The sequence below is a fragment of the Pelophylax lessonae genome (assembly GCF_965119305.1).
Source record: "Pelophylax lessonae genome assembly, chromosome: 5".
NCBI lineage: Eukaryota > Metazoa > Chordata > Amphibia > Anura > Ranidae > Pelophylax > Pelophylax lessonae.
The window spans coordinates 469,694,644-469,720,107 of record NC_138772.1 but is presented as its reverse complement, the minus strand read 5'-3'; the positions used below and the strand labels follow the sequence as shown (position 1 = coordinate 469,720,107).

The 25,464-nt window shown below is 40.2% G+C and overlaps 1 protein-coding gene across 1 annotated transcript in view; it reads left to right on the top strand.

The window, feature by feature from the left end:
- Positions 1 to 25,464, top strand: part of CALB1 (calbindin 1) — a 103,460-nt gene that overhangs the window by 41,023 nt on the left and 36,973 nt on the right. The window contains exon 4 of the mRNA XM_082257292.1: positions 25,109 to 25,189. Within this exon, the coding sequence (XP_082113418.1) occupies positions 25,109 to 25,189 (81 nt within the window). The remainder of the gene's footprint in view (positions 1 to 25,108; positions 25,190 to 25,464) is intronic.

Sequence of the window (25,464 nt, the reverse complement as noted above, 5' to 3'; positions counted from 1 at the left end):
AATCTGGCCTTTATGGAAGAGTGGAAAGAAAAAAGCCATTGTTAAAAGAAAGCCATAAGAAGTCCTGTTTGTAGTTTGCAAAAGCCATGTGGGAGACACAGCATGTGGAAGAAGGTGCTCTGGTCAGATGAGACCAAAAATGAACTTTTTGGCCTAAAAGCAAAAGGCTGTGTTTGGCAGAAAACTAACACTGCACATCACCCTGAAGACATAATCCCATATGTGAAACATGGTGGTGGCAGCATAATGTTGTGGGGATGCTTTTCTTCAGTAGGAACAGGGAAGCTGGTCAGAGTTGATGGGAAGATGAATGGAGCCAAATACAGGAAAATCTTAAAAGAAATGTTAGAGTCTGCAAAAGACTTGAAAATGAGGCGGAGGTTCACCTTCCAGCAGGACAACGACCCTAAACATACAGCAAGAGCTCCAATGAAATGGTTTATATCAAAGCATAGTCATGTGTTAGAATGGCCCAGCAAAAGTCCAGGCCTAAATCTAATTCCGAATCTGTGGCAAGACTTGAAAATTGGTGTTCATAGACGCTCTCCATCCAACCTGACAGAGCTTGACCTATTTTGCAAAGAAGAATGGGCAAAAATGTCACTCTCTAGATGTGCAAAGCTGGTAGAGACATCCCCAAACAGACTTGCAGCTCTAATTGCAGTGAATGGTGGTTCTACAAAGTATTGACACAGGGTGGCTGAATACATTTGCATGCCACACTTTTCAGGAACTTATTTGTAAAAAAATTTTGAAAACAATTTATCATTTTACTTCCACTTTACAATTATGTGCCACTTTGTGTTGGTTCATCACATAAAATCCCAATAAAATATATTTACATTTTTGTTGAAACGTGACAAAATGTGGAAATGTTCCAAGGGTATGAATACTTTTTCAAGGCACTGTAAGTGATGTCCATGACTCATAAAGCCTAGGTAGATATCCCTAACATTTTTCTGGAGAAGAAACAGTCATTATCTAGTTAGTATATCAATACATTTACCATCATTATCTGTTCTAAACATATACCTAGTCTGTGGCATCACGGGGAATTCATTTCTGACTACTCCAGGACCAAAGGTAGTCAGGCTTCACATATCAATAATTCTTCTTATCCAGCTGGCTGAATTAGCAGTTTTCGCTCTAGGGCTACTCCTGCTGCCCAAAAGAAAAGATATGAAATCAACTACCGTAATTATCTTTTGATTCATCAGTTTTCCAGAAAAATGTTTTGGTAGCTCCCTTCCTGTCGGTTATTTTCTTTTGTATGTCAGGGCTAGACTGGGAGGAAACATTGACTGTCATTTGAAGCATGACAGCCCAAATGTGTGTATATCTCCAGACATCAAAAAACCTTTGATGAAGGCAAAGTAATAGCAGTGGTGTTAATTATCAGTAGCTCTGGTTATAAAACGGAACAGCCAAATTGATTACACACTAAGGGCCATGTGGCATGTTGTAATAGGGATTGGCCAAACTGAGAGTTTTCATTTTCCTCAAATGTTGGTGAAAATCAAGACATTTTGGCAAAATTTGGCGTAATAAAATGGAGACAATGGGGAAGGTGAAATTAGGAGGTTTTTGATTATTTTTATGGGTGCAATTGGTTTTAAATGGCTCCTGAGAGTTACAGAAGACTCAAATATCCATGATGCATGTTTGTGCCCAAAAGAAAAACTTCATCATTAGCCTAATTATTTTACAGGCTTTTGTTTTTTTGTTTTGTTTTTTATAAATGAAATCAAACAGTACACAAATAATGATAAAATACACCCAAAAAAAAAAAAAAAAAAAGGAAAGGTGGACAAAAAGAATACTTCCCTAAAAAAGCTCCCCGCTCAAAAAAAATATACCCTCTAAATAAAGTCAATAAAAAAGATTACTTGATTACATTTTTCATGCAATGTTGTAATGGGGATTGGCCAAACTGAGAGTTTTCATTTTCCTCAAATGTTGGTGAAAATCAAGACATTTTGGCAAAATTTGGCGTAATAAATTGGAGACAATGGGGAAGGTGAAATTAGGAGGTTTTTGATTATTTTTATGGGTGCAATTGGTTTTAAATGGCTCCTGAGAGTTACAGAAGACTCAAATATCCATGATGCATGTTTATGCCCAAAAGAAAAACTTCATCATTAGCCTAATTATTTTACAGGTTTTTTTTTTTTTTTAGTAAATGAAATCAAACAGTACACAAATAATGATAAAATACACCCGAAAGGCAGACAAAAATAATACTTCCCTATAAAAGCTCCCCGCTCCAAAATTAAATATACCCTGCAAATAAAGTCAATAAAAAAGATTACTTGATTACATTTTTCATGCAATGTTGTAATAGGGATTGGCCAAACTGAGAGTTTTCATTTTCCTCAAATGTTGGTGAAAATCAAGACATTTTGGCAAAATTTGGCGTAATAAATTAAAGACAATGGGGAAGGTGAAATTAGGAGGTTTTTGATTATTTTTATGGGTGCAATTGGTTTTAAATGGCTCTTGAGAGTTACAGAAGACTCAAATATCCATGATGCATGTTTGTGCCCAAAAGAAAAACTTCATCATTAGCCTAATTATTTTATAGGCTTTTGTTTTTTTTTTTTGTTTTTTTTTAATAAATGAAATCAAACAGTAAACAAATAATGATAAAATACACCCCCAAAAAAGGAAAAGGAAAGGTGGACAAAAAGAATACTTCCCTATAAAAGCTCCCCGCTCCAAAAAAAAATATACCCTCTAAATAAAGTCAATAAAAAAGATTACTTTATTACATTTTTCATGCAAATTTCACCCAAGTAGAGCTTAAAAAGGAAACTTCAAGAGGAGCTCCAGTCTCCCCCCAAAAAATTAAAAGTCAGCAGCTACAAGTACTGTTGCTGCTGACTTTGAATATCAGGAATATCAGGTGCCGGCACCTGCACTAAGGGACATCGGCAGTGAAGCTTTGCAGTTTCGCATCAGGCATCCAAATGTGCATGCTCGAGACATGCTGCTCTTTGTGATTGGTCCCACAGTCTTCTGCGACCTGTGATGTGTCCCAGAAGGCTGCAGGGGAAGGAGGGGGAGGCGAACTTCCACTCAGTCTGGTACCTGTCAAAATTCCATTTTAACTTACCCCCTTCATCCCTCCTCCACCCCCGTACCTGTTATGCTGTGTTCTCTTGAAACTACCCAATCTGATGCCCAGTGGATCCAGCATCATCCTTGAATGAACCACTGTTCAGCTTTCTGTATCTGTCACCAACACCACCATCTTTGGTCCCCCTCAGCTGGCTTTATCTTCTGGATTCAGGCATCTAAGCTCTACCCCCTGCCTCCCTGTGAATGGGCTCGGATGGCCTCCTGGGATATGTGATGGGGTCTCCCAGAGGGCTGCTAGAGAAGGCCACGTTATTCTCCCTATGCCAGAATAGTGTAAGGGGTCAGGACAAATGGAAAAAAAAAAAAAGAAATAGCCACAAGAAAAAAAAAACAAGCTAATATATTATTCTGTTTAGTGAAGGGGTGGGGGGGGAGGGTAAAGGGAGATATTTAAAGTGTATTTGCAGGGTGCAGTTCCTCGTTAATAGGCAACATTGAGAGTTTACATTTTGACAATGATGACATCTGCAATGTCACTGCTCGTCACTACTGGTAATTTTGTTGCTGGCAAGCTGTCACCACTGACAGAACTACTAATATGACATAAAACTAAGGCAGACAAGACCTTTTGGAAAATGTCAGGTTTCTGGTCTAAGTCAGCACGCCAAATAGAATTAGAGTTTTTAAAACTTATTTTAGTTTATATTCCTAAGTAAAAAATATAAGATAAGTATACAAATCTGTACACGGAAATGGCACAAAGTCCAGAGTGCTATACTATACATAAGCCAGCTTCACATTTCTGTGCATTACAAATAACCATATAGATGGCGGACCACGTGGGGTCCAAATACCTACAAAGGACAAAAAGTAATAGAAAGAGTTACCACACACAGAAATTAGCATGTACAGATTTGTATACTTATATATTTTTGCTAAGAAACTATATAGAAACTATCATGAGATTTGAAAGCAATTTTTTTTTCTTATGTTCTGACTTACTGGATAAATTGGGGTTGCAAAGTGAACAGTAAAAGTGGAGGTTGCAAAGTGGGGGCTAGTAAACCTTATTTTTTATTTTTTTTTGAGCCCATGTATATGTCACAATCTTCTTTTCAGCACTGCACTGTCACCGCTCCCTGCCCGGTCTTTCTTCTGGGTTTGCACTTTTTGGCCATTTGAATGGCCTGGATGTGATGATGTCACTCTTGTGCACATGCAATATTACTATGGCGGCACATCGGTCTCTGCATTCAGGACACACTCAATGTGCCCTAAATGCAGAGTGCACTGCGCATGCACAGTGACGTTAGCAGCTGGAGCTGATGTGAAAATCTCCTAAACAGTACAAATTTAGGAGATATTTCCAGTACCTACAGATGAGAGTTATTATACACTTACCGGACACTTTATGGGGTACACCTTGCTAGTAATTCTTTGTGAAATAGATTCAACAACGTGTTGGAAACATTCCTCAGAGATTTTGGTCCATATTGACATGATAGCATCACGCAGTTGCTGCAGATTTGTCGGCTGCACATCATCCATGATGTGAATCTCCAATTCCACCACATTCCAAAGATGCTCTATTGGACTGTGGAGGCCATTGGAGTACAGTGACCTCATTGCCATGTTCAGGAAACCAGTGGTGAGATAATTTAAGCTTTGTGACATGGTGCATTATCCTGCTGAAAGGAGCCATCAGAAGATGGGTACACTGTAGTTATAAAGGGATGGACATGGTCAGCAACAATACTCAGGTAGGCCGTGGTGTTTAAACGATGCTCAATTGGTACTAAAGGGCCTAAAGTGTGCCACGAAAATGTTCCCCACATCGTTAAACCACCACCACCAGCCTGAACCAGTGAAACAATTCAAGATGGATCCATGCTTTTATATTGTGAAAAGAAAATAGGGAGGCCAGTGGGACTTTGAGTGAGGTGAGCATATTTAGCTGTTAATAAGACAATTGAAAGATTGGTGCCAAATAGGATTTATTTTATAAATGGCTCCATGACGAATAAAACGTCAGGCAGCAATTAATCAAAAAACATATCAATCAATAAAATAGGATTTAAAACAGCACGAACATGGATACCATGGAGAAAATCGATTGACATGCACATATGTATGTAACATCAAAAAATGAATATATACCATATTGGGAACCATATACATACAAATAATACACATTACATGAATGATTTAAATCAAAATAAGGAAAATGTCCACATCAACACGCATCTGAGATATGGTCTCATCAACATTCCATGAATTCATGTCGTGATCTGTCATTTTTAGCTCTACGCGTTTCGTGGAATTTACATCCACTCTTCAGGAGCTTTGTAAAAATACCTATAAGTAAACATTATTTGGCACAGATATATTAGTAATAAAAAACAAATATACCAGAAAGTCCAACTTGAAAGCAGCCAAAGTCTGAAAAGTTTGAATACTTACAGAGACACGATTGTATTAATTGATCGTCCAGAAAATCTCCAAGGATATTCTGGGATTTTAAAGGATATAAAGGAAAAAACATTTCTCATTGCTGGATGCACCAGAATGGATATACGTCTAACCCGGGGCTGAGGCGGGTTCTCGCCACAAAGAGTCCAAGATGGAAAAGGGGGGAGGAACCAGATGGACCCCACAAAGAAAATAGGTTTTGCCAGTATTCTCACACATATGTGACCCAATAATCTGTTCAAAAACAACATTGGATTGTTTAGTGTAAATAACGTATATAAATATATACTAATAAAGGACAAGGTCCAAATTTGGGTAATTAGTGTGAGGAAGTTCAAAATAAAAGAAGAAATGAATACCATGGGATCCCAAAGAGAAACACCAAAGTGCCCAGCAAGCCATTTAGGCGGATAAGTAGAAAAGGAAAAGAGAGCAAGAAGGACCATGCTTCCAGGATTGGAAGAAAATGTGTGCAAGGGAACTCGCCCAGGTCCGGGGAGATATAAACCCGATGGATCATTGGGATCCTATTTCAATATGTGTTGCCTGCACCTTGGTTGTATTCATCATCTTCTTGATATCTTCTTTGTAAGTTACCATTATCTGAACATCTATCTTTCCTTTTCAACTCACATTTGTCTTTTATTTCTCTTTTTTCCCTTGCACACATTTTCTTCCAATCCTGGAAGCATGTTTACTTATAGGTATTTTTACAAAGCTCCTGAAGAGTGGATGTAAATTCCACGAAACGCGTAGAGCTAAAAATGACAGATCACGACATGAATTCATGGAATGTTGATGAGACCGTATCTCAGATGCGTGTTGATGTGGACATTTTCCTTATTTTGATTTAAATCCTATTTCATTGATTGATATGTTTTTTGATTAATTGCTGCCTGACTTTTTATTCGTCATGGAGCCATTTATAAAATAAATCCTATTTGGCACCAATCTTTCAATTGTCTTATTAACAGCTAAATATGCTCACCTCACTCAAAGTCCCACTGGCCTCCCTATTTTCTTTTCACAATTTCAGGGATGGAGGTTTTAGCTGTGGCGCTGCAGATCTATCTCCTAAAATACATGCTTTTATATTGTTTACGTCAAATTCTACCATCTAAATGGCGCAGCTGAAATCGAGACCCATCAGACCAGGCAACGTTTTTCCAATCTACTATTGTCCAGTTTTGGTGAGCCTGTGCGATATATAGCTTAAGTTTCCTGTTCTTAGCTGACAGGAGTGGTACCCAATGTGGTCATCTGATGGTGTAGCCCATCTGCTTTAAGGTTCAATGTGTTGTGTACTCAGAGATCGTATTCTGCATACCTTGGTTGTAACGGATGGTTATTTGAGCTACCGTTGCCTTTCTATCATCTCTGACCATTCTGCCCATTCTCCTCTGACCTCTGACACCAACAAAGCATTTTCTTCCACACTAGTGCCGCTCATTGGATATTTTCTCTTTTTCGGACAATTCTCTGTAAACCCGAGAGATGGTTGTGTGTGAAAATCCCAGTAGATCAGCAGTTTTTGAAATATTCACACCAGCCCATCTGGCACCAACAACCATGCCACGTTTTTATTTTTAGAAATTTATGTTTATTAAAGTTTTCAAGAAAAAACAACACAGTACACAACACAATGCCACGCAGGGCAACCACAAGACAAGAAAAAAAACAAGGAACAGCATGTCCCCCAACCCCACCCCAGGCTCTACCCGGTGGTCCCCAGAAGTAAGAAAAAAAAAAAACAAAGCCCCCAAAGGGGCAAGACAACCCCTCAATGGTAATTCAGTACATGCTCAAACGAAGCTCATAAAGCAGAAAGACAGCTCCAATAAACACATCTTCCACACCTTATCGAATTTACGAGGACACCCCCTTCTGAGATACGTAGCCTTATAGAGCGGAGTCACCTTATTCACCAGATGTTTCCAAAAACGGACGGTAAACCATGCCACGTTTAAAGTCACTTAAATCCCCTTTCTTCCCCATTCTGATACTCAGTTTGAACTTCAGCAAGTCATCTTCACCTCATCTAGATGCCAAAATGCATTGAGTTGCTGCCATGTGATTGGCTGATTAGCAATTTGTGTTACCAAGCAATTGAACAGGTATACTTAATAAAGGGGCCGGTGAGTGTAAAGCCCCGTACACACGTACCGAATGTCGGCCGAACGATCGACCGTCTTTTGTCCGGTGCTGTCCTGTCGGCTGAAAAGTGCTAAAGACTGCACACGAATTTTGTCGGCCAACAACAGCCGACTGCAGAAGTGATGTCATGCGATGGTTAACTTTCCGTGTGTTTTTTCTTTTCTGAGCATGCCCAGTTTTGCTAATCTGCTGTTTGTCGGCCGAATTCTGTACTGACTGGCAAACAATCGGCCGTTCTGGTGACGGCCAACAAAAATTTTAAAGTCTGCACGCCAGATTCTGTTCGGCCGAAAATTCGCTGTTGGTTGTCGGAAGCATCATACTAACAAGCCGACAATCGGTCGATTGTTCGGCGGCCGAATATTTACGGCCGACATTCGGTACGTGTGTACGGGGCTTAACCTTACCTGTAGTCACAAGGTTAAACTCAGAGTTTACAACTCCATTGTGTATTTGTGGGAAACTTCTTTGAGGAGGTCTTTGGTGTATTTTCAGCATCCGCCTAATAATGCATACTGTGAATATGTAACAAACCGGGTGGGCATTGACTATTTATATTTACTAAATTTTCTCCATTCCCATTTGTCTGGTTTATTATCCTATGTCCACTAGATGTATTCAGACCTAGATACCTTTTTTTACTATGATATACATAATCCCCCCTCCACTGCCTTTCTCCATCTTTCCTGCCTGCCCTATTTTCTGTTTATAACCTCTGTATTGTATACTTTCCCTGCATAAATATCAAATCACTTTCCTATGCAAAACCCATCATTAGAAATATACAGACTGCACCATGCTTCTTTTTTCACTGTTTCAAATTTTTAGAAGTACAATAAATATTCTAATTTTAAAATGAATTTTTTATTTTTTTTTTGTTACAAATTGTTAATATTTTTTTCTTAAACTTGGAGTCAGACGTTTGCGGCCAGAGCAGTGACTTGTGAGAGTCTTGGCCGTGGGTGATTTGTGTTACGCTCCAAAGCAAACTGTGCCTGACCTTCCAGCTTCTATTTCTTCAGGAGATAAGCACTGATCTGGCCATTAATGAGTGGCGGCATGGGGACAGCTCTGATACAACATCAGGAAATTAGGTCAATAAATCTGCCATTCACTCCAGAGTAGAAGAGGTGATTCAGGAGTTTATTAGCTACTGTGCCGGTTAAGAAAAATAATAAAATAATTTCATATGACATGATAGCCGAACAGGGGGATCTGCCAACGTGCAGCGTGTTTTACAAAATCAGGTTCAAAGAGAGTCTGTCAAAACATGTTATAGAGCAGGGGTGTCCAAACTTTTCAGTATGAGGGCCGCATTGCAAATTTTACAAATATTTGCAGGCTGGAAAAAAAAATTAATTTTGTAAATTAACAATTCAAATTTAGAAGAATTAATAAGTTTTACAAATTGTTATTAAGCAAAGAAATTCCAAATAAACTTGAACCCCCTTACCAAAGCCCCCCTTACATTGGAGTCCCCCTTATATTAGTGTCCCCCCCTTACATGAGAGCCCCTGTCAGAGCTCCCCCTTACATCAGAGTCACTATCAAAGCTCCCTTACATCAGAGTCCCCATCAAAGTCCCCCTTACATTGGAGTCCCCCTTATATTAGTGTACCCCCTTACCTGAAAGCCCCTGTCAGAGCTCCCTTACATCAGAGTCCTCATCAAAGTCTCCCTTGCATCGGAGTCCCTCTTACATCACGGTCCCTCCTTACATCAGAGGGCCAGGTAGAGAGGTGGGCCAGATTTGGCCCATGGGCTGTAGTATGTGGACCCCTATTATAGAGCACTGCCAACCTTATCAGTTAAATGTGCTAGTTCATAAAGAGTCCTTATCACCAGACTTTTCATTTCATCAATGATCGTCCCGCGCCATTATTTGGTACACAAAGCTGCAATTGTAATCACATCTTTTATACAGAACATGTTATAGTTTTACTGTTGCTAACCTGACCTAAAATATTGTGACAGTGTGTAAATAGGCTAACATGAGCTGTCTATATTCTTCTTTATGGTGAAGAAAAATATAGGGCCAAAGTGTTAGGTGGAGGGGGGGGGGGGGACCTGTATACAAAATTCTGGCACCGTCCCCTAATGGAATGAGAAATTCGAAGTATATTCCAGGTCCCCCTGGAGTTTTTCTGCTCTAGGATCAGCTCTCAAAACGCCCAACAAGACAAATCCTATTAATTTCAATGGCCCCTGTTCACATCTGAGGGTTTGGACGCTGTGAGCAAAACGCCCAACGCTCAAAAAAGTACATGAGCTTCTTTTTTGCAGATTACAGGCGTTTTCCATTGGTCTCTATTCATTCTAAAAACGCCTGCACAAAAAACGCCTGTAAAAACGCCTGTAAATCGCGGTAAAAAACGCTCGAAAACGCTACGCTCAGGTGTGAGTGTAGCCTTAGTGTAAAATATTTATGTAAAAAGGTTATCAGGTGTTAGGCTGCATTGGAGTAAGGTATGGGCCGATTAGATGTACATGTAGGGGGAGATTTTTTAAAACTGAAGAGTGCAAAATGTGGCGCAGTCTTGTACAGAAATCAGTTTCCAGGTTTTACTGTCAAAGCTTAAAGCGGTAGTAAAACCAGGAAAAACAAAAAATTCCCTACAAGGCAATGACATAACGTGCTAGTATGCATCACATACTGACACATTATGAAAGACTTACCCTAAAAGGAAGCCCTCCAGTGGCACCCTGTCACCTCTGACAGTACTTCCATCTTCACCCGTTCTTCCTTCCAGGTTTCTGGGCTACATTCATTGGAATGGCCCATGTGTGATGATGTCACAATTTGCGGCACAGAGCTCTGAAGGGATGTCATACTCGGAATGGCGTCCCTTCAGAGCGCAGTGTGTATGCGCTGGTGACATCACCGGCTGCAAAACGTGAATATCACCTAAACTGTGCAAATTTAGAAGATATTCATTTTACCTACAGGTAAGCTTTATTTTACCTGTAGGTAAAAGTTGCAACGTGAAGTTTGCTACCGCTTTGATTGAACAAGCTGAAGTTAGAAGCTGATTGGCTACCATGCAGTGCTGCACCAGATTCAGAGTGCTCCAGTTTTAGTCAATTTCCCCCATACTGTACAGAAGCATAGGAAATTAGTTTACTCAAATAAAGATTTGTGCAAACTGTTGGTGCTGTGTAAATTGCTGATAACAATAATTTGCTCATCCTAGTCCTTCGCCTCTCTTATGCAGATTTTCTTAGTGTGTACGGTGGTCAGGCTGCAAAAGAAAAGTACAGGCAGATAAGATATGCATAGGGAAGTCAGGAAGATTAGTAACCCTAAAGAAGTACAGCCAAAGCTGGTTTGACTGTACTTCTCTTGTGGATCACAGGAGTGCAGTTCATTCTGCGCTCCTGTGAACCCTTCTCAGCAGACAACTGGCTGTAGCCCGCTGTCAGCTGATGTCACAGAGCTGGTTCAGGCTCGGGCAAGATTGCGAGTCGCTAAGAGCCAGAGCCAGAGCTCCGTCCCCCTTCACAACCCAGTGCTCCAGTGAGTGAAGGGGGGCTGAGCAGACAGGGGTGACTGACCGTTACCAGCTCTCTGCTCAGGGATCCCAAAGAACTGAACGATCGGTGGGGTTTGATCGCTCAGTTCTCAGCATTAGAGACAGCGAGTGACAGATGCAGCATCGGACCGTTTCCACCTAGGTAAGTACGATTCTTAAAAAAAATAAAACCTATACTTCTCTTTTCAGTAAAATTGTTGTCACCTTAGTCCTTCTCCTAAGGCAGCTGATCTAAGTGTGCATGGGGGTCTTAGGTATCAACGCAAGAACAGGAACACAGGAGGTCAGACAGAGGGAAAATTATTTGTTTAATGGAATGCTCTGCCACAATAATTTACCGGGCAGTTTTATGTTCTTGTAGTAAATTGCTTTTATTTCTAGTTTCCATCATATAGCCGTGCGGGATGTAAATTTTCTCTCAATCCTTGTTCCATGGAATGGTGCTTTGTGAGCTGCAACCACTCTATAAATACACATACAACTATTTACAATATATTTACATTTTAAAGAAATTGCGGCAACTGAAAATGTTAATAAGTAAACACAAAGCCTGGCCTGTAGCTGTCTATAGAGCAATGCATAACAGTATATAACATTTCTCTTATCCTAGTGCTAAGGGGGCAGGATTTACTCAAAACCATGGCAGTGAGATCTTAACCTACCCCTGGCTTTTCAGAAGAGCTGCTGTTGTCGATGGCCTCTATGCAGGGCTTTTTTTTCTCAGAGAATAGGTGCAGGAACCCCCCCGTTCTAAGGCGCTTTGTGTCTCCGCCCCCTACCCACCTCAGAGCACTGACCCTTGGTTCCACCCCCCTACCCAGCTTCCAGTACAGCCCCTTTTGGAGAATATAGGGCCAAGTATCATTTTGTAGTGTAATGTATGGAATTTGGTAATGATAACAAGAAAAGCAATAAAATAGATCCCCCGCAAACAGCAACAATAGACCCCCAGCAGCAACAACAGATTTCCCAGCAGCTAGCATCAATGGACTCTCTAGCAACAGTAGATCCCTTCCAGCAACAATTAACCCCCAGTAACAAAAGATCCTCCACCAGCAAAAATAGATTGGCATGCAAAGATAGACCCCCTCCAGCAACAATAGATCCCCCAGCAGCCAGCATCAGTAGACCCTCCAGACCCCCTGAGCACCCCTTGCCCTGGCATACATTCAGTGCTGGAGGTGCCGGAACTGCGTTCCCCTGCGTTCCCACTGAAAAAAAGCCCTGCCTCTATGTAATGCAATGTAAAATCCATTAACGCACCCTAAATATAGACACTGTTTAATGTGTGCTGTAGTGGGTTCTCCTTTTGGATTGGGGGGGGGGGGGGTAAATGGCGGCGACCACTTTGCTGGTGTCTGATATAACATTTAAAGGACACTTGTAATGGAGCCACTTGACTGATGATATTGCTTACCTCTTCTTCTCTGAAAATGCTGTCACCTGCTTTTCATGCCAAATCTCTAGCTTCAGTATTTTCAGTCACTGATCTTAAACAAACTCCAACGCACTTTTCCCAATGCTCACATTCCTGTAGAGTTGGCTGTATTTGTAAGTGGGTGCTGAAGCAACCTCGGCTGAAACTGTGTGTAGTCAGAGAGTGTAAAGTCATCAGCACACCAAGATCTCCAAAAATGAGTCCAAAGTTTTAGTTAGCGATTACATTGTAACAGCAGAAAGTAACATTTCAGAGCCATGCAGGACCCCTTTATCAGGCATGTGACGTCACATGCCTGATAAAGGGGTCCTGCGTGGCTCCGAAACATTTCTTTCTGTTGTAACAATGTGATCACTAATTAAAGCTTTGGACTCATTTTTGGAGATCTTGGTGTGCTGATGACATTACACTCTCTGATCTCAAACAAATACACAGATAAGGACTTCTGCTGTGTCTCTGACTTTCCTGATGTGTTCCAGGTCTGTAAATAAACAAGCATTAATACCTGGGCCAGCATAACAGCCGGGGAACTAGCATATTTAGTTGGAAGTCTGGAATGGCAGCCCCCATATTTCATTCATTTTTTTTACATACAGTAACTGTTTAGAAGAGAGAATTAATCAAAATATCAAAAACATGTTTTGCTGCAATACCCACCTTCAATCCAGTGCTGTCGCAGCAATAATTCCTTTTCATCAGTAAATGTGTCTGTGCCAGTCTTGCATGTTGAATAAAGGTCAGCTTTATTCAATCCATTTCCTTTGAGCCAGGTGTATTATCATGCCAGCCAGGGCTAAGAATACTTTGGCATTGAATGGTGCCTACATATCAATGCACATGCACCATTTATTACATGTGAGGCAGTAATGACCTGTTGTATCATCAGACTTGCCAGATGTTTTTTAAACATAAAAAATAAAACCATTAAAGGGGAATTAAATACAAAATAAAAAATGTAATATATTGCAGCTTAGCAGTGATTAGATCTGGTGGCTGCATTTGTTTTCTTTTTTGGGCTTTCCCCCCTTTGTTTTCACCTGATGTTGCACCCAGTAGCACACCTCCTGTATTACAGTGCCTCCACCCTGTATGAAGGCTCAACAGAGATACCTTTGGATAGCAACATTGTCAGTCTGGGAGGAGGGGGTGATAGATGCACTAGCAGATTGAAACACAAATTGAAGCCAAACTTCAGCTCAAACTTTTTAAGCAGTTACAGCAACAGTATTGTTCCTTAAAGAGGAAGTAAACCCTCCTCTGCCAGTTGTACCTATAGGTAAGCCTATGATAAGGCTTATCTATAGGTACTGGAAATATCTCCTAAACATGTATTGTTTAGTAGATATTTACCTTACATGCAGCCAGTGACGTCACTGGTGCATGCGCTCTGAAGGAACGGCCGCTCGTGCTGTTCCTTCAGAGCCCCGTGCCGTGACCGTCGTCTCCCGCGTGCGTGAGTGACGTCACCGCGGCTCCGGCCAATCAGATGGCCGGATGCCGCGATCCCGGAAGACGGGCGACTGGACATGCCGCCCGTCATAGAGGTAAGCGGGCGGCACGTCAGGGGCTCGTTCTAAGGTAAGTATTTCATATGCGATGCATACTAGCTCATTATGTGTTTCTCTTGCAGGGTGAAAAAAAAAATGTGGGTTTACAACCTCTTTAATGTGTTACTAAACCAACAATAGTAAAATCAGTCTGTATATGCAGTAATAGCTTTTAGAATGTCATCATGTACATACTTGGAACGGGGTGACTTCTATACATCCTTGTACTGAGGTGGGGCTTTGCATACGAATCAAACAACATCCTGCAAAGAGCAGATTCACTCTGGTAATCAAATAACGTGGTTGGTTGCAGAAGGTTTCAAGGTTCTGCTGAACGCTGTCTCATTCATGTGTGCAAGGAGCAGCACAGATGCTAAATGTATCCATATAACACCTCTGAGCTCTGTGTGATTACATCTCTCACTAAGCACTGTGTAAAGGGCATAGAGCTTTTATATTAAAAGACGCTTGAGGTCATTGTAGCCGTATTAGTGCACTTGCGACAAAGACAATTGAGTACTGTCCGTGATACTTTTTTTTATTTGCACTAACATACAATTTTTCAGGACAAGCTTTCGGGGTATGTCCCCCTTCTTCAAGATCCAAGCAGTACTGTACGTACAGTACTCAATTGTCTCTATATTAAAAGACAAACTTTTAAACCTTTAAGAAAGTTTTTCTTAACCTGAATTGGTCTATGAACCATTAGTACCATGCCACGGCCACTTATTTATTTTAATTTATTTTCTCTCCTACGTTTTGTCACTTTCACTTATGTGTGTGTTTTCTTCTCACAAAGCCCCCTTGACAAAGTATTCGATGGTCAGCTGACCTAGAAGAACGGGGTCTGCCAGGCCTGCTGGCTAGGCAGACCATTGGAAATCCTTTGTCCCTGTCAGGAGCCTTGCTACCCGGAGCATTAGGGTAGAGGTCCTTCACCTTCGGGGGGTGGACAAAGCACACCTCTAAGTGCATTTTTTCTCTGTGTGTTCACATGCACCTTTTTTGTGTTCAACTATGGATTTTTTCATTTCAGGATTTTGCACCACTGCGAATTCAAAAAAAATAAATAAATTAGTGATACTCTGATTCATATGATTTCTTAGGGATCATATGTTTTCGGTGCCTATGGGCTCATTTAGAATTCATAAACATATTAGTGCCTGTTCACACTGATCCGACTTGGACCGCGACTTGTCAGCCTGACAAGTTGCGGTCCATCGCGCTCCCATTGTTCGGTACAGGAACCGTTCTAATAGGAGCGACACAAGTCATTCCGACTTAGAAAAAGGGTCCTGTACTACTTCGGGGCGACCTGGAGTGACTTGCATAGACATTTTATGAAGTCCTTGCAAGTCGCGCCGAAGTCGCGGTGCATGCGACTTCACAGGTCGCCCCCGAAGTCGTGCCGCTGCAGTGTGAACCCGCACTTAATGTACCATGTTTACACTGAAGGATATTATATTATCAATATATAGTATGTAAATGAAGCTCCTTTTTCATTTAGTGTGTGCAAATATTGTGCAAATTAGTTATAACGGATCACAAGAAGTTGGTATTTGTTGGATTGTATTCAAATGCGCTTGTTCACATTTTTCAGATCTACCAAAAGACCTACAGGCTTATAATTCCCAATCTACAATCTTTTTAGCTATTGTTCTTCTTTTTCGAACATTTTCAAAGTTAAAATATAATCTCTGTCAGAGAGGAAAAATATCTCACAAGGATACCCCTGTGAGTGTAGGTGGGCTTTAAAGGCACAACATGAGCTATATACACAAATAATTTCAATAAAAGTTCAATTTATTTCACAACTTTTAAAATCTATGAGTATAAAAAAAAATCTTAAATAGCCAAGCCAATTGTTTTTGTGTTCCTTGCACCTCAATCACAGACAAGAGTAAATAATAGTAACACAAAGTATCAACTACATAGATGAGGACACTCTTGTCCGATAAGTGGTCAACGTGTTTCGCTTAGTAGCCTCTTCAGGAACATTCGATTGTGAGGGTACAAGCAGAATTATTTTAAAACAAACAAACATTTGTTAGACACTGTACACATCATATCATATATTTAAATCTGTACGATCATATACAGCAAATGCATATGGCTTACATTTGGCGGTGCTTTCCTAGTCCCTGGTATATAAGTCTGGGGGGTGGACACAGGGGTTTCTTAGTCAGTCAAAACCCTAAGATTTAATGCCTGGAGGTGGACAATGGATTTTCTAAATTGAAAAGTATTTAAAGTTTAATATATGTATCCTCATACCAAGGAGCAAGACCTTACTGATCTACATTCAAGTAACAAACATTTAAGGATCAAGAAAGAATCATCCATATAGATAGGCCTACTCCAATTCCCATTCCAATTAGATATCAATGTGTCCACAATAGGGATTGCAGTCATTTATGGTGAATCCATAAAAGTTTGTAATATATATATATATAAATAATCTACAATCAATCTAAGAACACCCCAACATTTGTAGGGGACCCAGCTAACTCACAGGAGTATGAGTGTCCATTGGTATGGGCTAGGATAGATAACTTTTGGAGGAAAGTTCAAAACTCATTTTAGAAAGTATTATTTTACTGAAATGGTAGTTGATGCTTGGAATAAATTTCCAGCAGAGGTAGTGAGACAATCAACAGTTAATGGCTTCAAACATTTTTGGGACAAACATAGATCTATACTCAGTCAAAAAATGTAAAGGAAAAAACAAACAAAACCAAACAAACAAAGAAAAAAACGGGAAGACTCAATAGACTACTCAGTCTTTTTTCTGCCGTCACTTTTCTATGTTTCTATTGTTAAAAGAATGAAGGAAGACTAAAGACAGCTGTACATGGATTGAAATTTGGCCAGTTCAGCAGGGACTGGCTGGACTTCAATCCATGTGTAGCACTGCCCCCTAGAGGGCTGCTGAGAATTACAATTCTTGGGTCCCCTGGGTTACCATTAGCAACTGACAGTAGATAAACAGCATTAAAAGTTCTTGGCTCAGTCAATGATCAGTCCAGGGAATTTGGTTTTTGTGTTTTATTTAGAACTGGGATTGGAGAAGGGATGAGTGGGATACTCCAACTAGTAACTAGTAACTATGCACAATTCTGAGGACAATTGACTGTAGAATGCGGCAAGGCTGTTGCTTCACCCTGCCACTGAAGTGAAGATAAATTGACTGTTCCCGCTTGAATATTCTCTTCAGGGTTAACAACTTGGCACCCCCTTTACTCTCACTGCCTGTTTTCTGACACCCGTCCGCTGGAGTGGTCCCCTTCCTGGGCAGACCCCATTGGCAAGCTCCCCTGTACTCATGGACACTGTTTTCCCAGAGTTGCTCTGCCTTCACCTCCACAGTCAGCTTCCACTGGACCTCTGGTTTCAGACACACTTTCTGGTCCACTAGGCCAACTGCCTGTGACCACCATCCACAGCAAGCAGAAGGAGAGACAGCCGTCACCCTCCTCCTGGAACCTGGCTTCCCGCCCAAAGACCCCCTGTCACATGGGCCCTTGGCTTATATAACATATCCCAGGATGTACCACTATTTGTGCCAACACATTGGAATTGTTACAAAAGCCTGTTTCCTCCACTGTCCAACAGGCTCCCCTATCGGATACAGTGGGGACACTCCCTCAGCCCAGATGAATCATACCCTGGACACATGCACCAGGCCTAACTACTAATTAGGCTCCCCTGATAAGCAGACAGAGCAACTATATTTTCATTGCCTAGCACCTACCTATGTATGGGCACTGTGGTTGGAAGATCAACTTGAGTAACCGCCCTTTAGAAATTTCCCTGCTCGATTAACGCTGCAGGCTATAGCCTGCAACACTGATCTGTGTATTCTGACAGGGGGAAGTCCCCCCACTGTTAGAATATAATCGTTAAATGGGAGGATTCCTGCATCCATTGAGTGCGTGGATGGGGAATCGAGTTCATTTTATTAGTTCAACCCACTGGTAAAATTTCAACCCAATTTGATGAAAAAAATTGACTCGTCTATGGCTTGCTTTAGACTTTAGTTTTAGAGTGACAAATAGAGGGTCTAGGAGTCCAAAATATTTTAATGCTGGTACAAATTCATACCAGGAAAACATAAAATGGCAAATGTATTTTGGGGGCTCAAGGATCAACTTTTTCAGGGCTTTGGTTTTACTGTATATGTATTTGGGAGGACACAGAAATGGCACAATCTCCAGGATTATTGATTTCTTGTGTAATCATTAAAAATACCTAGGATCAAGTCATGCAATCCCAGTTAGAAATAGAGATTTTAGAATTTCTCTTTTTGTTGCTTGACTCAAATTCAGGTCAGTCTCCCTAATCTTAATGAAACATTGGACATATACAGCTCACTCTCAGTCCAAACAATTATTATTACCAAAAACCGAGGGTCTCCCCATTTAACATGTCCCCTCAGACACTTCAGTCCCAAACTAAATACTTCTCATACACCTAGAAAAGTACAGCACTTAAATATTTAGGATTGAAGTTAACCTCCACTTATGATACACTCTACAAAGATAACTTTTTGTCCTTATATCATGACATGGGGATGCAGGTAAAATAAAGCAATTTATTGGAGCAAACAACAATAAATGCATAGCAAGAGTGAGGAAGTGAGAGCAGGAACAACTTGGGGTCAAGTCCAGAAGCAGGTAGTGTAACGCTCCTGCGTTTCATGTATGGTGTGGATTTTCAGCTGCAGAAATATTCCACTTCAGTAGTCATGTAAGAGAGATGCTGAGATACCATTCCCAACCTCAATGACTCATCATGTGTGGAAGGTCTTAATTCAGCTAGTAAATACACACACTCAACAAGCTGGTTCCTAGAGTGACTTTATGTATGTAGTAACACAGTGATGAAGATTTAAGAGACAGGTTGAGTGGAGGTGGTAGGTGACAGACACTTGAAGGTAAGACAGTAGCAGATGGATGCAGGTAGGTTTAGCAATCATGTATGGTAGCAGATGACAGAGTAGCAGGTGGACATACAAGAGAGATCAACCCAGTGCAGGAATAAGTAGCAGTAGTCTTAAGAGCTAGCAATCTAGATATGCAGATGTGATAAATAGTCTTTACTATGCAGAGCTAGATAGTGTAAGCTTAGTATAAGTTTATAGAGGGTTCCCCTGCGGGGTACTTAGCACTAATAGCAATACAGCCGAAGGTTGGTTCAGGAGGAGCGGATGATCCGGAAGCGGGATGCAGGGATCAGCGCAGCGAGGTTCCGTCAGCGAGGTATGCTTGCAAGCACGAAAGCTTCAAGCCAAGTTAGCATCCAGGTAAGGGTGTTTGAACGAACACATGTGAGTGAGAACCGGCGATTTAAATAGCCATCTAGTCCGGCGCTGAGTGATGACAGCTTCAGTCTTAAAGGTGTATGCGCACCTTTCCAAAAGAGAATGGTTTGGGCGCATACACTTGTGAAAAGAGTAATTTAGGGTACCAAAGGTACCAAAACATTACAGGTAGTCATCCAAGCCAGGGTCGAGTCGAGAAGCAAGTAGTCTATCGATGCTGGGTCATCTGCCGATGTGGGGTCAAGAGCCAGGAGAGTCTTCAGCCAAGCCAGGTCATACACAAAGGAACACGGAGAACAGAAGGCTGCTAGCAGAAATGCACCTTGGAGCACAAACGCAAGGTCGAGGACGGGAACCCATTAGGTGATAGATATAGTCAGGTGTGCAGCATCCTCACTGTGTGACACCCAGGCAGCAAGCAATTGGAGTTTATAAGAGGCAGCAGTCTACACATGTCCAAGATGGCTGCCAACAGGAGGGCTAGGTAACACCTTGACACTTATACACTTACAATCGATGAACTGAAGTGGAGAAGCTGTATATGGCATCTATCCATCCTAACTCCATGTTATGGAGCAGCAATGTGGACATTGAAATGTCTTGGTTACTCTATACTATGGCATTTCTAAGAAATATATAGTGACACACAAAATTCCAATATACCCTGACAATAGACTCGTCCTTACTGACATCTTTCTTATGACATTTTTCATGTTTCTTCATGATTCTGGACAGTTTCACTTCACAGTTGTCTCAGCCCTGAATGTCCAAGGCTTTATTTTATTTCAGATACCTGGTTCATGTCAGAACTAGAAAAATATGTACCTTTACAGAACTTCAAAGGAGATTTAACCTGCCAAAGTAATTACTCTACGGATATTTACAAATCTGTCACTGTGCCCAGACAATTTCTAACACGTTTCAATTATATAAACTGCCCCTCTTTGGGAATGCTTTCCTGGTGGGCCCTTTCTGTAAAGAGTTAATATCTGGTATGTGTAGGGTGTTAAACACACCCCCCTACAAACCCCATGTAGTTTGAAAAAATGAGAGAAGATACCTATGGAGCATCTAAAACTTCAATATGCACAGTATAGAAAGAAAATCTGCATATAATAAATTATATTATATATGTATATAAGTATTGGTATTGAACCCCAAAACTGCTACATGCTATATATATCCAATGGTAAGGATAAGTGTTGGCATTGTAAGAAAGAACATAGGTCTTTTCAGCGTACTGTATATATTGGCACTGCTCACTAACTAATCCATATTGAGAGAATGTTAATACTTTAGTTCAACACATGTTTGGATCCCCTTTTCTCCTAAAACCTACATCTTGGGCTTACCCATCCTGCCTTTTCTAAACCTTCCAAAAAAAAATAATATTACATTTACCCACTGCAGCAAGATTCCCAGTAGCCCTTAAATGAAAAAAGCACTGAGCCTTCATCCCTTGTAGAATTACATACAAGGATCTAAAATGTCAAACTACTTGCCTTCATGATTCCCTTGATAAGTTCAACAAAGTCTAGGAGCTGTGGCATATTATGCAAAATGCCATATATTATTACCTCCATTTTTATAGTCAGTCCTCTCATTGAGCTGTGGGTCCGGTTATTCAGAGTGGTTGTGATAGATTCCCTTTATTCCCTGTCTATACCTTTATTTTTTATTTAAGATTTGTTCTTGGTTCTCTACACCTCTTTCCTTTTGTGAAGCGATCACCTTCTCTAAGCTTGTATCCCACAGTTTCTCTGACCAGTACTTTAAGATGTGAGCTGGTATGAATATACCGGACAGATTCATATACTAAAGACAGTATTTTAAGAGAAGACCCCCATAATAACTGTGAAGCATGGTGATGGAAATGTTATGGTTTTGTAGTTGCCCTGTTGCTTCAGGGCCTGTGCAGCTTGCAGTCATTGAATCAATTACTATATATATTCTGCATCATAATAAAGTTTACATGATGAAAATGTAAGGCCATCGGTCCAAAAGTTCAAATTGAAATTGAATCTTTTATTGTGATAGTGCTCTAAAACATGCTAGCAAGCACCAAGTAATGGTTAAAAAGAAGAAATAGATGGTTATGGAGTGCTCTAGTCAAAATCCAAATTTGATGCAAAGAATCCCACAAACATTTTGCTACTGAAGGAATTGCATGGAAAATAGTCAAAAATGTTAATGTCAGAGACTGGTGGGCGGTTATACAAAGTACCCACAAGAAGTAATTTCTGTCAAAGGGGGCAATATCAGATGTCAGGATGTACTTACTTTTACAGTACATCTATTAATATTTTTATTCAAAGAATGATTGAATCTGAATATTTTCCATGTGTTTTTGTTCAAGTATATCACTTTTAGGTGTAGATATGATATGAAAGATCTAATGTTGTTACAATAATGGCTCTGTGTTGAATTATTTTGAGGTGACAGCAAATTTACACTGTTATACTAGCTGTACACTCACTACTTTACATTGTAGCAAAGTGTCATTTCTTCAGTGTTGTCACATGAAAAGATATAATAAAATATTTACAAAAATGTGAGGGGTGTACTTACTTTTGTGAAATACTGTATATACACAACAGTTATTTTCACAGGTCTCCCTGTTGTATCTGTATTCTAACGGGGGAGATTTTTGTCTCACAATGGGGAGATATTGTTTTGTATCTTTCATGTTTTTTTTTTCATGAATTGGTTTTAAATACATTTTTAATGCTGTCACAATAAACTGATATTTTTCTGATTTAGCCATTGAGTTTTTTAATGGAATTATCAGTGGCTACCTATAAAGTCCCACTACTTTTCTTTTTTCTTTTTTTTTTTTTTGCAATGATAATGGTAAACATAATAAATAGAGAGGGTGGATCTCCCTAACGGGGAGCACAGACTGCAAAAAAAAAAAAAAACAGGTATTCTAATATATCTTCAGTCTAGCCGAAAAAAAAAAAAGTTTTGCCTTTAGTTATACTTTAATGAACATCGTCCTACTAGCTACATCCTTTTAAGTATCTACTAGTTCTGGCCATCAGCTTACAGAGCAGACATTTCTGAAAGCCTGATTTCAGCATCTAGCTTGCATGTTGCTGATCAAAACACATTTTATATAGTTATGGAATCTGAAAATAAAATAATTTTATGACTTTCATAGGAAAACATAAGTGAAGGAAAGGTGTTTTCCATATTTGTTGCCTGTAGCTGTTTTTAACATTCACTCACCTGTCTACACTGTGATAAATGAAGGCAGATGGTCATTCGTTTTCAATGGATCTCAGCAGAACTTTCTGATAACAGAAGGCATTTCTGCTCTAAAAGCTAGTATTATAACCATCAATATCCTTAAAAACTGGAGAAATCAGATTTTAATCCTCACCCTAAAAACTGTGTGTAGAGAAATCCAAAGCTCTACCTGGTTGCCCTTGGGTCAGTTATGCAAATGATGGATGTACTGTTCGGTGACTTGACTGTAGCAGCTGCATCCCGTGTTTAACTTGCAAATCAGAGAAGCCATGAACTGCAAGCACACTGCAAATAAGTAATGTTCTCCCAGGTGGTTTGCAGACTAATATATATTCCATAGACTCAGGAAGATTACAGACTGCATTTAAAAAGTTACTTAAGATTAAGAGGTGCAATAATTTAACAAGGCAAAATTATATTAAGACCGGAAGGATTTTGCCCCCTTCCTGACCAGGCCCTATTTTGCGATTCGGCACTGCGCTACTTTAACGGACATTTGCGTGGTTGTGCGACGCTGTACCCAAACGAAATTTATGTCCTTTTTTTTCCCACAAATAGAGCTTTCTTTTGGTGGTATTTGATCACCTGTGCAATTTTTATTTTTTTGCGCTATAAACAAAAAAAGAGCGACAATTTTGAAAAAAAAAAAAAAACCAATATTTTTCACATTCTGCTATATGACATTCCCAAAAAAAAAAAATCAAAAATTCAAAATTGTTTAACATTTTGAGCCAATTTGTTTTCTGCTACATATTTTTGGTTAAAAAAAAAATCGCAATAAGTGTATTTTGATTGGTTTGTGCAAAAGTTATCGCGCCTACTAACTACGGGAAAGATTTATGTCATTTTTATTGTTTTTTTTTTTTTTACTAGTAATGGCGGCAATCACGATTTTTTGTGGGACTGCAACATTGTGGCGGACAGATCAGACCCTTAACTGACATTTTTTACACTTTTGGGGGTACCACTGACATTACTACAGTAATCAGTGCTATACATATGCACTGTTAATATAATAATGTCATTGGCAGGGAAGGGGTTAACCCTGTGGGTGATCAATGGGTTAAATGTGAGCCTTGGGGAGTTATTCTAACTGTGGTGGGGGGGGGGGGGGCGTGGCTTCTGAAATGACTATAGAGACATGTGATCCTATATAGCAGGATCACATGGGCTCTATGATCATCCCAGGGAGAAGGACGTTATGGCGATCTGCCTGGGAGCAGCTGCCTGCCGCAGTATATCTGCACCGGGTGGTCGTAAAGTGATTAAGAGAGCATTTTCTTTGCTGCAATTCTTTATTAAAGGCTCATTGCTAAGGAGTAGCTTTTATTCTAAGTTTGGTTTTCTTCAGATACACATTGGGGGCTATAAACTACAAAAAAAAAATGGTAGGAGAAAAGTTCTGCTTCAACAAATCCGCCCCCAAGGTTGCCCATACTCTATATTTCTAAGGGCCCCATTATATCTTTTTGCAGCAATGTGAATTGCATTAGGTCAGCCTATTCATTTAGAATGGGCTGTTAATGCACCCCAGTGCACCGGAAACTGGACCTGGGCGGTTTTCAGAAGAGTCCTGTGCGTCTACTGGTCCATTTCAGGTCCGAATTCAGCCAAAAATTCAGACCTGAAATGGTGAACAGAGATTCACTGGACCCCCTCTGCAAGCCGCTTCGCACACAGTGTGAACCCAGCCTTAAAGTAACTTACTGAATAAGGTAGATACAGTATATCATGAACATCTATAATTATAGAGTGAAGAGGGTTGTTGTGGCTTTCTTTTTTTTTTTATTTATAGAATTTCCAATAACCTCTTGATCCTCAGTACAAAAAAAAAATGTCAGAACAGGGCAGCTACCTGCAAAAGGAGTAAAGAGTAATTGCTTGCCTTTATTTAATACCCACGCCACCAGAAAACCGGTCCCTTCAAGAAAAATCTATTGCTGAAGTCTCCTGGGAAACCAACACATGTGGGAGTGTCTATCTTGTTAGTCAACCACAGCGTTCATTGGTTCCTCTCACCATCCCCTACATTACTACTGTGTCCTGTGACACTCCAGGAAGTGTCAATTGGCCTGTGGACTTTTTCTTGGACTGGAGTAGCTTAGTGGCACGGGCACATGGAAAGGTAAATATTCACTCTATTCTTTTGCAGTTGGCCCTTTTGGAGATTTTTTTTTATACTTTGTAGCAAGACAGGAAAGCAATCACCCTTTGTGAGCAAAGCTTTGATTTATCCACATACTGCATACCCATATTTGTGATTGTAAAATGAAGGCTGCCTGGTAATATATGCATCTCATTTCCATTATCTGCCCTTTTCCAGCTCGCCCAGATCTTACCGACTGAAGAGAACTTCTTGTTGTTCTTCAGACAGCAGCTGAAGTCAAGTGAAGAATTCATGCAGGTATTACAGAACAGTTTCCATAGACAAGGACGTACAGACCTGTGATATCCAATGTAGTTATTCAGCCATGGAACTAGGACTGTAAAACTGTATTACTTACTTTGCTCCGTAGTTTGTTTTGGCAGCCATTTATTCTTATTGTAAGAAAACACTTTTGTTCTTATTCACCTTTATGGCTTGTCTTTTATCAAATTAAATCAAACATCTATCAGAATAATATTACAGTAATATTTTTGCTATGTTTGGCCCACATTTTTACTTACATTCATATATTC